Genomic DNA, 17,264 nt, shown 5'->3' with positions numbered 1-17,264 from the left:
AGGGTACTTGGAGCGCAGTAGGGACCGAGGAGGGCTGGCGCTGCCAAACCTAGGGAACTACTACTGGGCAGCAAACGAGGCGATGATCCGTACGTGGGTTATGGAGGGGGAGGGGGCGGCATGGAAGAGGATGGAGATGGCGTCCTGCAAAGGAACGAGCTCGGGGGCGCTGGTGACGGCGCCATTGCCGCTCTCGCCATCAAAGTACACCACGAGTCCGGTGGTAGTGGCAACGTTAAGGATCTGGGGCCAGTGGAGACAGCATAGGGGTGCAGTGGGAGCCTCGGTGTGGTCCCCGATCCAGGGTAACCACCGGTTTGTCCCGGGGAAGATGGACGGGGGGTTCCAGGGCTGGCACCGGGCGGGGATTGGAAGAATGGGGGACCTGTTCATCGACAGGACATTTGCGAGCCTAGGGGCACTGGAGGAGAAGTTTGAGCTACCCCTGGGAAATGCATTCAGATATATGCAGGTGAGGGCTTTTCTGAGGCGACAGGTCAGGGAATTCCCGCTGCTCCCGACACAGGAAATTCAAGACAGGGTGATCTCGGGTGTATGGGTCGGGGAGGGCAAGGTTTCGGCAATACACCAAGAGATGAAAGAAGAGGGGGAAGCGCTAGCAGAAGAGTTGAAGGGTAAATGGGAGGAGGAGTTGGGGGAGGAGATCGAGGAAGGTTTGTGGGCTGATGCCCTGGGTAGGGTCAATTCCTCCTCTTCATGTGCCAGGCTTAGCCTGATATAATTTAAGGTGGTTCACAGAGCGCAGTTGACAGGGGCGAGGTTGAGTAGGTTCTTCGGGGTAGAGGACAGATGTGGAAGGTGTTCAGGGAGTCCGGCGAACCATGTCCATATGTTTTGGTCATGCCCGGCACTGGAGGGGTTCTGGAGAGGAGTGGCGGGAGCAATATCTCAGGTGGTGAAAGTCTGGGTCAAGCCAAGCTGGGGGCTAGCAATATTTGGAGTAGTGGACGAGCCGGGAGTGCAGGAGGCAAAAGAGGCCGGCATTCTGGCCTTTGTGTCCCTAGTAGCCCGGCGAAGGATCTTGCTAATGTGGAAGGAGGCGAAGCCCCCTAGCGTGGAGGCCTGGACAAAGAGAGGGGGAGGGAAACGAGAGATTGTTTGAGGGGACGGATGAGTGGGGGATAACATGGAGGGTGGGGGAAACTGGCACGAACGGGCAAGAGCCAGTGTATAAAGCTCTGCAAATATTTCATCTTACCATGTATATATCTTGCTCAGGGCGATTTTGCGTTATTTTGTTATGGGGGGGGGGGGGGGGGGGGGATGGGGGGGTTCATTGTTTGTAAGGGGAAAAAATTGTTTTGTTTCGTTAAAAAACTTTAATAAATATATTTTCCAAAAAAAAAGAAATTTCACAATGTTTTGGCCTCAACTACTTTGTTAGTGAATTCCACAGATTCACCACTCTCTGGGTGAAGAAATTTCTCCTCATCTCAGACCCAAAAGGTTTACTACTTAGCCTCAAACTCTGACCCCTAGTTCTGGACTAATCTTAACTGACAGTCTCTCCTCATACGACAGTCCTGCCATCCCAGGAATCAGCCTGATAAACCTTCGCTGCACTCCCTCCATAGCAAGAACATCCTTCCTCAGATAAGGACACCAAAACTGCACGCAATAACTTTAGGTGTGACCTCACCAATGCCCTATACAATTGCAATAAAGTATCTCTATTCCTATACTCAAATCCTTTTGCTATGAAGGCCAACATACCATTTGCCTTCTTTACTGCCTACTGTACCTGTGCGCTTACTTTCAGTGACTGATACATGGAAACACCAAGGTCTTGCTGAGTATCGACCTCTGTCAATTTACACCCATTCAGATAACAATCTTCCTTCCTATTTTTGCAACTGAAGCAGATAACTTCACATTGATCCACATTATACTGCATCTACCATGCATGTGCCTTCTCACTCAGCCTGTCTAAATCCCACTGAAGCATCTTTGCATCCGCCTCACAGCTCACCCACCCACCCAACTTTGAATCTCTGCAAATCTGGAGATAATACATTTAGTCCCCTCGGCCAATCATTAATATATGTGAACAGTTGGGTCCGAGCACAGATCCATGCGGTACCCTGCTAGTCACTGCCTGCCAACCATAAAAAGACCCATTTATTCCAACTTTTTCCTCCCTTTCTGCTAACCAGCTTTCTATCCATCTCAAGACATTACCCGTAATCCCATGTGCTTTAACGTTACATAGTAATCTGCTGTGTGAGACCGTGTCGAAAATCTTCTGAAAGTCTAAATAAACCTCATCCACTGGTTCTCCCTGGTCAACTCTACGAGTTACATCTTCAAAGAATTCTAGTAGATTTGGTAAGTATAATTTTCCTTTCATAAATTTATGCTGATTTTGTCGGATTACACCACTGCTTTCCAAATGCTATGCAATGAAATCCTTGATAATGGACTCAGGCAACTTCCCTGCTACCGATGTTAGGCTCACTGGTCTAGTTCCCTGCTTTCTCTCTACCTCCTTTTTTGAATAGTGGGGTTACACTCACTACCCTCCAATCTGAAGGAACAAAGAATTTTGGAAAATGACCACCAATGGATCTACTATTTCTAGGGCCACGTCCTAAAGAACAAAGAAAAGTACAGCACAGGAACAGGCACTTCGGCCCTCCAAGCCCGTGCCGACCATGCTGCCCATCTAAACTAAAATCTTCTACACTTCCGGGGTCCATATCCCTCTATTCCCATCCTATTCATGCATTTGTCAAGATGCCCCTTAAACGTCACTATCGTCCCTGCTTCCACCACCTCCTCCTGCAGCAAGCTCCAGACACCCACTACCCAGTGTAAAAAAAAAAAAAAACTTGCCTCGTACATCTCCTCTAAACCTTGCCCTCGCACCCTAAACCTATGCCCCCTAGTAATTGACCTCTCTAACCTGGGAAAAAGTCTCTGACTATCCACTCAGTCTATGCCCCTCATAATTTTGTAGACTTTTATCAGGTCGCCCCTCAACCTCCTTCGTTCCAGTGAGAACAAACCAAGTTTATTCAACCTCTCCTCATAGCCCTCCATACTAGGCAACATCCTGGTAAATCTCTTCTGCACCCTCTCTAAAGCCTCCACATCCTTCCGGTAGTGTGGAGGCCAGAATTGAACACTATATCCCCAAGTGTGGCCTAACTGAGATTCTATACACTCTAGGATGAAGATTATGAGGCGCTGGAGATTTGTCTGCTTTCATTCCCATTAATTTCCCTGAAACCATTTATTTACTAATACTAATTTCTTTCAGCTCCTCACTAAAACTTGTGTTTCTCAGAACTTCCGATACATTATTCATGTCTTCCTTTGTGAAGACACGGTACAGTTTTGACCAATGCATCTTTTCAGATTTATTAAGGAAAGTACTCTCTTGAAATAAATTCCTTGTTTGAGCTATAAACATGCCTGGAACTTGAAAACGTCATTCATTACATCTGAAATTGTATGGTTGAACATTCTTGTCGGATAGTCTTTCAGAAAAAGCATTTTTGCTGAGTTTTTGATGCAGACTTCACGATGCAGCTAAACAGATTTCATGTTAAGCTAAATAAACCGTAGGCAAGATTGTGTAGGCCCACAGATCGGAAGCAAAGGAAAAATATTCGAGTTTTCGATTTGGGATAAACAAAAATCTAACTTTCAATTTTGAAAAGAAAACAAGGCTCAATGAGTGGGCAGAATTACAGCAGAATGGAATTATTTTACTGTGCTATTGACATCCACATTAAAGCAGTCAGCTCACAACAGCAAAGGTATATTATGCTCGCTGTTTTTCCCTTTTGACCTCAGGACTTACATAACCCAGGGAGTTTTAAGTGCACATTATATAACTTATATGCCGGAACGATCTTTAAATCATTGGCATGAAAGCAATATGGTAATTTGTGGAATGAGTTAGAGTATTTGCTTAAATAATCATTTCTGTCAGCTATTTCAGATTGCAAAATTAGTTCTTAATTAGATTATTCAGGATAATTTGCCAAGAATTCAAAATTTGTCTCTAGTGGAAAGCAGAAGCTGTTTTGACAGTGGTCAGTGATGTTCTCAATAGGAATTTACTGATTTAAAGAAAAGTTGAAGATTAAATTGTGATAACAGAACTGTCCTGCATACAAGCCAATGCAAGAATTAGTCTTAAAACAAAAAAAAGTTTGTAATTTGCTTTAATGAATAGTTGTAAAACAAGCAGTCATCCCTTTCAGCCCTATTTACGCAGTTTTAAAAACTAGTCGTAGAAAAACATGCCTCTAAAAATTGTACTTACCCATCTAACCTAACATCAGGCAGAGTTCTGTTGAGTGCTATCATATCACTTGCCATCAAGTTGAACTGATTGATTTTAAACATTTCCTTCATTTTTTCTTGATTTTCCTTCGAGATTATAACAGGCTTTCCCATCTCTCCAGGTCCTTCTTGTGGTTTCTGTATCACATCTGAAATGCAGCAAGGTTTTGATACCAATTGAAACTTAGCTTTAATATATTATAGGAAAACTGCTGTAGTCAATCTGAAATATTAGAATGATCTACTAGAAGCATAATTTCCCTTACTCTTTAGTGTATTTTAGTCTTGGCGTACGAAAGGATAGGCCTGCAGTCACTGTCCTTTTAAGTGGGTAGTGGGTGTCTGGAACTCGCTACCGGAGGAGGTGGTGGAAGCAGGGACGATAGTGACATTTAAGGGGCATCTTGACAAATACATGAATAGGATGGGAATAGAGGGATACGGACCCAGGAAGTGTAGAAGATTGTAGTTTAGTCGGGCAGCATGGTCGGCACGGGCTTGGAGGGCCGAAGGGCCTGTTCCTGTGCTGTACATTTCTTTGTTCTTTGTTCTAAGTTCGCGACAACAGAAGATCATCTTCCACTATATTGTTAAGGTTTCATCCTACAAATGCATCTCAATTGTTGTGAAATGAGCTCAGTTGATACAAAAAAGTAGTAAACAAAATAAGTTACAAGTGTACCAAACGGCACACTAAGCAGTCAGTTTAATATTTAAACATGTGTATTTTTCCAAATGAATTAAGACAAAGTATTGTAGTAGAGTATTAAAGTTACACATTGGAACCATCATGTTATCACCTGGAATACTGATGCAGATGCTGTATAGGGAAGAACATGGCTGGCCTCATAATATTTATTCTCCTTAATGGCAATATGAAGTGCTGAAAGAGCGCAAGATCCTATTCAGAATTGGACATTCTGAATTCCCTCTGTATACCCAATAAGACTAGGGGATTTTCACAGTAACTTCATTACAATTTTAATGTAAGCCTACTTGTGACACTAATAAAGATTATTATTATTATATGGATAGTCCAGTTCAGTTTCTTATCAATGGTAACCCCCAGGATGTTGGTTGTGGGGGGATTCAGCGATGGTAATGCCATTGAATGTCAAGGGGCGATGGTTAGATTCTCTCTTGTAGGAGATGGTCATTGCCTGGAGCAAATGTCACTTGCCACCCCAGACCTGGATATTGTCCAGGTCTTGCTGCATTTGGACACAGACTGCTTCATTATCTGTTGAGTCACGATTGGTGAACATTGTACAGTCATCCGCAAACATCCCCACTTCTGACCTTATGATGGAGGGAGGTCTTGATAAAAGCAGCTGAAGATGGTTGGGCCTAGGACAGTACCCTGCAGTGACGATTGTAGAAGCCAGCTATTTTCTATAGTTAAAAGATAGCTATTTAGCATTAAGCCCCATGTCTATTAAATACCATTTTTAAAACTCACTCACAACCTCAGGTCATTTCAAAACACACATTCAGCATTTTAAAACATAGCTTCAACAGAACACAGAAGCAGATAGATTAAAACAGCATTCTTATTCAGCTAACAAATACATTTGCAAAATAAAGTGACCAAGGACAGGGCAGGCTCCGTGACAACAGCGCAGGAACCCAAAGGCACTACTGTCCTCAGCAACAAACTAGTTCAGGCCGCTTGCGATAACAGCGCTAAATTGCATTCCATAACTCATACAGGAATTCATCTATGAAACATTTTAGGTTCATGTTGCATATTAAATATGGACAGCTAAATGTGGGCGCCGGTGGGGGGAAAGAAGAGACATAGGCGGGGGATGGGGAATGGGAGTGGGGCAGTAGAGGGAGCTGCGCCACAAGGGGCGGGACAACTATAGAGAATACGGGGCTTACTGTCCTTGTTCCCGCGCCAGAAAGGTGATGGCGGGAAGATAGGCGCAAGGTAGATGGGAGTTCCCCACACGGGGGGGGGGGGGGGGGGTCAAGGAGTGAGCGGGAGAAGCCGGGGTCAGTTGAAGTCAGCTGACTTTCGGAAGTAATATGGGGGGGAGCAATCATGCTAGATGGGGATCTAGCGGCGGGGGGGGGGGGGGGATAACTGGGTTGCTGCTGCAGAAATCAAAGAGGAACTGGTTAAAGAAAGGGTGGTCGTGGCTGGAATGCGTCACCTGGGGAACGGGTGGGAGCGCGGAACCGGGACGTGGGACTGGCCTAGAGAGGGTGATGGCTAGTCGACACGGGAAGGGGGCAGGTAGCCCCCCAGTTCGGCTGATCACGTGGAACGTGAGAGGCCTAAATGGGCCGATTAAAAGGGCCCGAGTGTTCGCGCACTTGAAAGGACTGAGGGCAGACGTGGCTATGCTTCAGGAGACGCACCTGAAGGTGGCGGACCAAGTTAGGTTAAGGAAAGGATGGGTGGGACAGGTGTTCCACTCAGGGCTGGATGCAAAGAACAGAGGGGTGGCCATACTGGTGGGGAAACGGGTATCATTTCAAGCTAGGAGCATTGTAGCAGATAGCGGAGGCAGATATGTGATGGTGAGTGGCAGACTGGAGGGAACGGAGGTCGTGTTGGTTAACGTATATGCCCCGAATTGGGATGATGCAGGATTCATGAAGCGGATGCTGGGACATATCCCGGACCTGGAGGTAGGAAACCTGATAATGGGGGGGGGAAGACTTCAACACCGTGCTGGACCCAGGGTTAGATAGATCTAGATCTAGGACCGGAAGAAGGCCGGCAGCGGCCAAGGGGTTTATGGACCAAATGGGGGGAGTGGATCCATGGCGATTTGTTAGGCCGAAGGCCAAAGAGTTCTCCTTCTTCTCCCATGTTCACAAGGTGTATTCCCGGATAGATTTCTTTGTTTTGGGAAGGTCGCTGATCTCGAGGGTGGAAGAAACTGAGTATTCAGCCACAGCTGTCTCAGATCATGCCCCACATTGGGTGGACCTGGAACTAGGAGAGGAGAGGGAGCAGCGTGCACTCTGGCGATTAGATGTGGGATTGCTGGCGGATGAGGGAGTCTGTGGAAGGGTGCGGGGACGTATCGAGAGATACCTGGAGGCCAATGACCACGGGGAGGTCCGAGTGGGAGTAGTATGGGAAGCACTAAAGGCGGTGGTCAGAGGAGAGCTGATCTCCATCAGGGCCCACAAAGGGAAAATAGAGGCCAAGGAAAGGGAAAGATTACTGGGGGAGATTTTAAGGGTAGATAAAGAATACGCGGAGGCCCCGGAGGAAGGACTATACAGGGAGAGACGACGACTCCAGACGGAGTTCGACCTTTTGACCACTAGGGGGGCGGAGGCGCAGTGGAGGAAGGTACAGGGGATGAGATATGAATATGGGGAGAAGGCGAGTCGCCTGTTGGCCGATCAGCTGCAAAAGAGGACAGCGGCGAGGGAGATAGGGGGAATTAGAGATGAAAAGGGAGCTGGTGTGGAGAGCAGGGAAGATAAACAAGGTGTTTAAGACCTTTTACGAAAGACTTTATAGGTCCCAACCCCCGGAGGGAAAAGAGGAGATGCGGCAGTTTTTGGAGCAATTAACGTTCCCGAGGGTGGAGGAGCAGGAGGTGGAAGGCCTGGGGGCACCAATTGGGGTGGACGAGGTTACCAAGGGGCTGGGGAACATGCAGGCAGGGAAGGCCCCGGGACCAGATGGGTTCCCGGTGGAATTTTATAGAAAATATGTGGACTTGCTGGCCCCGCTGTTGGTAAGGACTTTTAACGAGGCCAGAGAAGGGGGGACCCTACCCCCGACAATGTCGGAGGCGACGATATCGCTAATTTTGAAGCGGGATAAAGATCCGCTGCAGTGCGGGACCTATAGGCCTATCTCACTGTTAAATGTGGACGCCAAGTTGCGAGCAAAGGTGCTGGCAACGAGGATAGAGGAGTGTGTCCCGGGGGTGGTGCACGAAGACCAGACAGGATTTGTAAAGGGGAGACAACTAAATGTCAACGTGCAACGGCTATTAGGGGTGATAATGATGCCCCCAGTAGAGGGGGAGGCAGAGATAGTGGCGGCAATGGATGCAGAGAAGGCATTTGATAGGGTGGAGTGGGAGTATCTATGGGAGGTGCTGAGGAGGTTCGGGTTCGGGGACGGGTTTGTTAGCTGGGTCAAACTCCTCTATGGGGCCCCAACGGCAAGTGTGGTCACGGGTCGGCAAAGGTCGGAGTATTTTCGACTATACAGAGGAACAAGACAGGGATGCCCGCTGTCCCCATTACTGTTCGCGTTGGCAATTGAACCACTGGCCATAGCGCTGAGAGACTCCAGAAAATGGAGAGGGGTGATTAGAGGGGGAGAGGAACACCGAGTGTCACTCTACGCGGATGACCTACTGCTGTATGTGGCGGACCCAGTAGGGGGGATGACAGAGGTCATGCAGATTTGGAGGGAGTTTGGAGATTTCTCGGGATATAGGCTCAACATGGGAAAGAGTGAACTTTTTGTGATACACCCTGGGGACCAGAGTAGAGGGATAGATGGCCTACCGCTAAGGAGAGTGGAAAGAAACTTTCGATACCTGGGGATTCAGATAGCCAGGAGCTGGGGAACCTTACACAGACTTAATCTGACACGACTGGTGGAACAAATGGAAGAGGATTTCAAAAGGTGGGACATGCAGCCGCTGTCACTGGCGGGCAGAGTGCAGGCAATTAAGATGATGGTCCTCCCGAGGTTCCTATTTGTGTTCCAATGTCTCCCTATACTGATCACTAAGGCCTTTTCTAAAAAAATAGACAGGAGCATCACGAGCTTAGTGTGGGCAGGGAAGGTCCCGAGGGTAAGGACCCCCTTACAACGTAGTAGAGACAGAGGGGGACTGGCGCTGCCGAATTTGGGCGACTACTACTGGGCCGCCAATGTGGCGATGATTCGTAAATGGATGATAGAGGGAGAGGGAGCGGCGCGGAAAAGACTAGAGATGAAGTCCTGTAAAGGGACGAGTCTAGAAGCGCTGGTGACGGCGCCACTACCGCTCTCACCAAAAAAATTTACCACGAACCCAGTGGTGGCGGCAACATTAAGTATCTGGGGGCAATGGAGGCGACAGAGAGGTGTGTTGGGAGCCTTGGTGGGGTCCCCAATTAGGAACAACCATAGGTTTGCCCAGGGAGGCTGAATGGAGGATTTCAGAGCTGGCACCAGTTGGGAATCAGGAGAGTGGAAGATTTATTTATAGACGGGACGTTTGCGAGCTTGGGAGCACTTGAGGAAAAGTATAAGCTGCCCCGGGTAAATTTCTTTAGGTATATGCAGGTGAGGGCGTTCACAAGACAACAGGTGAGGGAATTTCCGCTGCTCCCGACACAGGAGATCCAGGATAGAGTACTTTCGGGGGTGTGGGTCGGGGAGGGCAAGGTGTCAGAGATAAACCGGGAGATGAGAGAAGAGGGGGAGGAGCTGGTGGGCGAACTGAAGGGAAAATGGGAAGAAGAGCTCGAGGAGGAGATTGAGGAGGGTTTGTGGGCTGATGCCCTAAGCAGGGTAAATTCCTCTTCCTCGTGTGCCAGGCTTAGCCTGATCCAATTTAAAGTGCTGCATAGAGCACACATAACGGGAGCAAGGTTGAGCAGGTTCTTTGGAGTGGAGGACAAGTGTGGGAGGTGCGGCGGAAGCCCGGCAAACCACACACATATGTTTTGGATGTGCCCGGCACTGGAGGGGTATTGGAGGGGAGTGACGGGAGTGATCTCGAAGGTGGTGAAGGTCCGGGTCAAACCAGGCTGGGGGTTAGCTTTATTTGGAGTTGCAGATAAGCCGGGTGTGCAGGAGGCGAAAGAGGCCGATGTCGTGGCCTTTGCGTCCCTAGTAGCCCGGCGTAGGATTTTACTCATGTGGAAGGAAGCGAAACCCCCCGGACTGGAGGCCTGGATAAACGATATGGCGGGGTTCATAAAACTGGAGCAGATTAGGTTTGCGCTGAGAGGATCGGCTCAAGGGTTCACCAGGCAGTGGCAACCGTTCCTCGACTACCTAGCGGAACGTTAGAGGGAAGATAGATGACCAGCAGCAGCAACCCAGGGGGAGGGGGGGGGGGGGGGTGGAGTATCACTTTATGTTATTTGGTTAGTTTACCATGTTAGTTAGTTACTTAATGTTAGATTGTAGTTATCATGTTACTTGTACTTTTAATTTATCTTTTTTGATTTGTAAGGGGAAAACAATTGTGATTGAAAAACTTTAATAAAATATATATATTTTTTTAAAAAGATGGACAGCTTACCATCAAATCAAATGTATTTGACTCTAACCCAAACCAATTAGGATTACATAGGGGTGTAATTGGATAGCTGAAGACATATATGATACAGTATAACTGTGAGGTTTCGTTCGGCCATTTTTCTCCGGATCATTCTACACTTTCTCTGGATCATTCTCTCTCTTTCCGGAATCAATCTATACTTTGACTTAACTATTCGCTGTCTTTCATATTTCACTTTCTGACTTTGACTTTTGAAGTTATTGCGAGCTGTTTGCCTAAGCAAGAAAATCATTTCTGTGATTGTTCGAAAGTTTCAATTGTCTACAAATTGCATCTCTCTGAGTCCTATGCTGGCTGGACTTATCAGAGAATAAGATTTTAAATGATTCAATTGTAATCATAGAAGACAAATAAAATGATTCTTATTTGCACCTGAGAAGTTTTTAAACTTAAATTTCTACGGCGTTCTAGTAATCGCAAAGTGCTGCTAAAACCGCATGGTAGATCTATCAACTATTCATTCCATCATCACTTTATGATGATCAAGAGTAGACTGATGGGGCAATAATTAATCGGGGTTGGATTTGCCTTGCTTTTTGTGTGTAGCACATACTTGGGCAATTTTCAATATAGATGCCAGCAGGGTAGCTGTACTGGAAAAGCTTGGCTAGGGGTACAAGAAGATTTGGAGCGCAAGTCTTCAGTATAGTGGTTAGGAAATAGAGATAGTTATAATAAGTCATATTTGTACTTATGGGTGTTAGGAATAACGTGGCTTTAAGATTAAGCTTATTTTTGAAGTTGTGTGTTAAGGAAAATTCAGTTTTAGTTTCACTTTCAAAGATGCCTGCACTTTAATGACGTTTTATGACATTTAAATTGAGGGAAATTAAGCTGTTGCCTTGTATCCAGGGGCCCCAGGGAGGCAGTAAAAGTAGTTTCAGTTCAGTTGAAGATTATGCTCAGAGGTGCAGGGAGCAGTTTAAGTCATCCTCTAGCAGTCCATGAAGGGAGACTGCAGAGAGAAGGTGCCAAACTAAAGAACAGAAATGTCCCAAAACCAAGGAGAAAGAGAAGATTTCAAAAAGTTAGGATCCAACAAACCAGGTATGACTTGTCCAGTAGTGTCAGCTGGGATCGTAACACTATTGGGATATTGTCATGCCCATTGTGATGAATGTAGGAATTTCAGATATATTGTATTGTATGTACTTGGTGCAGTAAGGATTAAAAGCTTGAGTTTGAGATTGATAACAGTCATGTTTCCAGATAAATCTGGTTTGAAAGACAACTACGTTTTGGAGCCAGAGCATCGTAAAAAGCTTGCAGTGTTGTTTGGATTAAGATCTTTCTCTGTGCAGTTAATTAGATTTCATCTTGGTAAGATGATGTAAGTATTGGGAGGAGCCAAGTATCCGACATTTTGCAGAAAAGCAGTGTTAGTTGGAGACGTGAGCAGAAGTCAAGCATCTCAGTTCAGTTAAAAGATATGTCTGTAAGTAGAGTAGTAGTTTTTTTTTTTCCAAGCAGTTCAGAAGTGCGTGACTAGAAGGTGAACTGACACAAGCTGGAGTAGTTTCTGAAGAAATACAGCCAGTGTTTCTGCATGGTTCTGACAGAATTCAGGTCATTTCTTTAAAGCAGTGGCACAAGGTCCCTCTTTCTCAAAGTAGAGTATCCAGGTATCTCTCTAAAGCAGGTATTCTTGAATGCTATTTTTTTTAAAATTATTGGAGTGGGAATAAAGTTACTGTAATTGTAAGCTATTTCCTGGTGTGATGCTAAAAATATGTTAGTAATAAAATGTGTTTTAATATACCTGATCCCTATTTTTCGTGAAATCACTCCTGGAGCGAGGTATCCTTTCCTCAGTCTTACAAAATTAAAATAAAATATTGGCCAGTATCCTAGCCACTGCTGGCCCGGATCGTAATACCACAGCCTTTTCAGTATCCAGTGCCTTCAGCTGTCTTGTATCACATGGTGTGAATGCAATTGGCTAAAGACTGACATCTCTGACATTGGGAACTTCAGAAGGTGGCCAAAATAGATCATGCACTTGACACTTTTGCCAGGGGGTTTTTGGACCACGACCCCCTGGTTTGTTAACCATATAAGAAATAGCTTTGAAAGGCATAAATTCTTTGTCTTATTTGCAAATTCTATGCTTCAGGTAGACAAGTTGATATCTCTAATGCAGATCACATATACTATGTAAATTGGTCACATTTGCAAATGTCTGTACATTACATTGTACACTCTACAGAATTGAAGTCTTCGCAGGAACCAGTTCAAAATTACTCTTTTGCTCAGTTGTAATGTTTCGTGTCCATCAAAAGTTGTTTCCCTGGGTCTGCTGAGAATCATCAGACCAATTTCCAAAGGCAAGGCTCACTCCGGCAAGCCCACAAGTCCTCGCCCCAGTTATGCTGGGGCAAATCTTCCAGTTTCCTTAAATTTCCACAAGTCCCATCTCTTCGACTAAAGGAGCTTCCACCAGCATCCAACGTTTTCCCTGCAGTTCGCAGCAACTGCTGTTTTTTCTCTCTCTGTCTCTATGTCTGTCTATTTGTGTCCAGGGATGACACCCTCAAAGACATTTGAAAAATTATCAATATTGCGGCTCAGGGAGGACCATCCTTTTAAGACAGAACCTACGATGACTTCATCACTGTAATGGCAGAAAATAGGAATAAAGTAAAAGAGGCCAAATACTATTCCATAATAGTTGATTCAGCACCAGATGGGAGTCATATGGACCAATTAACATTAATTAAGATATGTGACCAGCGATGGTGAAGATGTAGAGCGATTTCTATTTTGTCCTGCTACAATTCCACACTTGAGTGTCTGGAGACAACCATGTTGGAAATCATGCAAATTTAGGTTTGGACAAAGATTTTCGCGGGCAATAATGCCAGAAAAATATCCAGTTCTACAGTTGAACAATGCAAACCTGTGTGCAATATTCATTCCATGTTCCAATAACTCTTGAATTTAATCTGCAGTGCAGCAGCTGAATCAAATGAGGCAGCCGTAGATTATTTTCACTTTGTTCAAAACTTGTATGCCTATTTTTCAGTTTCCATGCATCGGTGGAATATGCTGCAATAATGCTTGGAGCAGGCACATGGAACACATTTGACGGTCAAAAGAATTCTGGTCGTATGAGGAGATGCTGTTCGACTTTGAGACTGAACTGTATTAATATAGAGGAATGCTCATCAGGCCTAGCCACATTAAAAAAAAATCAGAGAAATCACATGTGAAAGCTGAAGAAAGTCCTTAGCAGAGAAATTTGAAAGGTACAATATTGCAGTTTTTACTGTTTTGCAGGACTGTTTACTTCAAAGAATTAATGCTGTCAGCCAATCACTGCAACAACTTTATTGAACGCTTCACAATTGTTAGCCTCAGTTAGAGGTTTTGATATGGAAGTTCGAAAAGACTGTATACCTCAGCGGAAGCAGAAGCACTAACGTCAATAAAGAATACAAGTCCCTCTGATGATGAGAAGTGTACAGCACACAGGAGGTTATGTTTTGATTAAACTAGAGACAATGAAATTACTTTAAAAGGGAAAGAGAAGATCATCATTAAGACTATCAATGTTATTTGTGACACAATAATGGTGCAATGGCAGAGTAGAAGTGAATCTCTGAAGAAAATGATTTAATTATTTTGCGTGCTTTTCAACAAAGGTTTGGATGAGAATGCGAAGAGCCACTGCAGTAATCAATATTCTGGGTATTACCACTGATCAGAAACTGAACTGGACTAGCCATATTATTACTGTGGCTACCAGAGCATGTCAAAGATTAGGAGACTATTACGGTGTTAAAACTCACCTCCTAACCACCAAAGTCTGGCCATCATCTACAAAGCACAAGTCAGGTGTGTAATGGAATACACTCCACTTGCCTGGATAAGTGCAGCTCCAGTAACACTCAAGAAGCTCAACATCATCCAGGACAAAGTAGCCTGCTCGATTGCTACCCCTTCCATAAACATTCAAACCCTCTACCACTGACAAACAGTGGTAGACATGTATAACATCTACAAGATGTACTGCAGTAACTCGGCAAGGTTTCTGAGGCAGCACCTTCCAAATCCACGATCACTATTATCTAGATGGACAAGAGCAACAGATACATGGAAACCCAACCACCTAGAGGTTCCCCTCCAAGCCACTCACCAGCCGGACTTGGAAATATATCGCCTTACTTCACTGTTGCTGGGGCAGAATCTTGGAACTCCCTCCCCAACAGCTCTGTAGGTGTACCTGCACCTCAGGGACTGCAGCAGTTCAAGAAGGCAGCTCACCACCACTTTCTGAAGGGCAATTAGGGATGGGGCAATAGATGCTGGTCTAACCAGCGACACCCATATCAAGTAAATATTTTTTTTAAAGGAAGAGATTAATTGAATTCAACCAGGAGGACATACAAATAAATGTTTTTGAATATGAAGTGAAATAATTCATTCATTTCATCGATACTCATGATCTCTGTGCTTCAAGATCACTAGCTGATTTGTACAGACTTGCATGTGATGGTTTGCAGGCAACCTTTCCAAATATGGAAACCATTCTGAAAATATTTTTTACAAATGCTTCCAGTGAACATTCTTTCTCTGTATTTAAAAGAGTGAAAAATTATCTGCGAAGTATGATGAGTCAGGAACATTTGACAAGTTCAGCAAAACTGACAATTGAAACCGCATCCTTACAAGATTTTACCGGCAATGATGTTATTGATGATTTCGTGAAGAAAAAGTGAAGCAAAGTTATCTAAATTGTCATGGATTGCAAACAACTGATGATGCAAGAAAATCCAAAAGATTAGTCCTTCTACCATGTTCTCCAGTCTAAGTTCTGTTCTTCAAAAGAGAACATATGCTGGTCTGATATAATGGCTGGTGGTCACATGCAGATAGTTATAACCGGTGAGTGACAACCATCCCTCTTTGCTCTCAATACTGGCCTTTAGAAAGTCTCTTCTCTTCTGGACAAAGAATGGGATCTTGTAAGACAGTTGTCAGCAAAGCTGATGATATTAGACTTGGACTGGACACTCATTTCATTGAGTATTTGGTCCTGCACTGGACTTTCTCTGGCTCATTCTGTCCTGCACTGGTGTCATATCATTGGCTGATTTCTCCAACCCGTTGCCAGCCAGTTCCATGTTTGCTCGCCTCAAGAGATACTGCTCGCGACTTCCGGGTGCGGCGATGACCAGCTAAGTCGCACGTTTCGGCAGCTACCGGTGGAACGGACTTTTGGGCTCTTAATAGGAGCCCCAACGGCAATTTTAACGGCTAAAAACACTGTGCGGTAAACCAGAAGGGAATCCCCCCTGGACACGGATGGAAAAAGGAGAGGAAAGTGGCCGGATTGCGGTGGATCCGCTAGAGCAGAGGCCAGGAAGGCAAGCACAAAGCAAGATGGTGTCGGAAGGTGGCAGTTTAATATGGGGCCCTGACCAACAAGAGTTCCTGCGGCGCTGCGTGGAAGAACTTAAAAAGGAGATGAAGAAGGAGCTGTTGGCCCTGATATTACAGGCGATTGAAGGGCTAAAGGAGGAGCAAAAGACCCAGGAGCAGGAGCTTCGGGTCGTGAAGGCAAAGGCTGCTGAGAATGAGGACGAAATACAGGGCCTGGTGGTGAAGACAGAGATGCACGAGGCACAACACAAAAGGTGTGTGGAAAGGCTGGAGGTGCTGGAGAATAATGCGAGGAGGAAGAACTTAAGGATTCTTGGTCTTCCCGAAGGTGCAGAAGGGGCGGACGTCGGGGCATATGTGAGCACGATGCTTCACTCGTTAATGGGATCGGAGGCCCCGACGGGCCCGTTGGAGGTGGAGGGAGCTTATCGAGTTGTGGCGCGAAGACCGAGGGCTGGAGAAATTCCTCGAGCCACAGTGGTGAGATTTCTCCGATATAAGGACAGAGAGATGGTCCTCAGATGGGCAAAGAAAACCCGGAGCAGTAGGTGGGAGAACGTGGTGATCCACGTATATCAAGATTGGAGTGCGGAGGTGGTGAGAAGGAGGGCAAGCTTTAATCGGGCCAAGGCGGTGCTGCACAAAAGGAAGATTAAATTTGGAATGCTGCAGCCGGCAAGACTGTGGGTCACACATCAAGGGAAACACCACTACTTTGAAATGGCAGAAGAGGCGTGGACATTTATTGTCGAGGAGAAACTGGAATAAGCGGGCTAGAAAAAGAATGTTTGGGACAAAGTGGTGGTGTGATTACGTGGGGTAAAGGGGGGGGAAATGGGGGAAGAGATGATTTCCCAAGTTGTTAATCCTGCGACCCTGTAACTTTTCTCTCTTCCCCATGTCGTGGGGGAGGGAGGATGAGGTGCTGGGGGCGGGGCCAAATGGGAAGCGCGGGCTTTGTTCCCGCGCTATGGTAATCATGGCGGGAACAGGGAAGCAGGAAGGAGGGGGCCTCGCACAGTGGGGGCCGAGGTCACGGGGGGAAGCCGAGGTCGGCCAGAGTTTGCTGACTTCTGGGAGCAACATGGTGGGTGCAATTACGCTAGAAAGGGATCTAGCGGGGGGGGGGGGGGGGTGGTTAACTGAGTTGCTGCTGCTGGGGAGAAGGGGGAGCAGGTATGGGGTGGGGTGGCGGGGCGGGTGGGCGCCGTTGGGGGGAGATACGGCTACGTGGGAACCGGGTGAGGAGCTGGATTGAAAAAGGAGATGGCTAGTCGACAAGGGGGGGGGGGGTTA

The 17,264-nt window shown here is 46.1% G+C and overlaps 1 protein-coding gene across 4 annotated transcripts in view; it reads right to left on the bottom strand.

Annotated features, from left to right (window-relative positions):
• Positions 1-17,264, bottom strand: part of galnt1 (UDP-N-acetyl-alpha-D-galactosamine:polypeptide N-acetylgalactosaminyltransferase 1) — a 265,777-nt gene that overhangs the window by 125,218 nt on the left and 123,295 nt on the right. For all 4 annotated transcript variants that reach the window (XM_072508906.1, XM_072508905.1, XM_072508908.1 and 1 more), the window contains one exon: positions 4,295-4,463. In XM_072508906.1, coding sequence (XP_072365007.1) covers positions 4,295-4,463 — 169 coding nt within the window. The remainder of the gene's footprint in view (positions 1-4,294; positions 4,464-17,264) is intronic.

The sequence above is a fragment of the Scyliorhinus torazame genome, chromosome 6, assembly GCF_047496885.1.
Source record: "Scyliorhinus torazame isolate Kashiwa2021f chromosome 6, sScyTor2.1, whole genome shotgun sequence".
Classification (NCBI taxonomy): Eukaryota; Metazoa; Chordata; class Chondrichthyes; order Carcharhiniformes; family Scyliorhinidae; genus Scyliorhinus; species Scyliorhinus torazame.
Note: the sequence above shows the minus strand (reverse complement) of the source record. Positions and strands in the feature narration are given on the sequence as shown.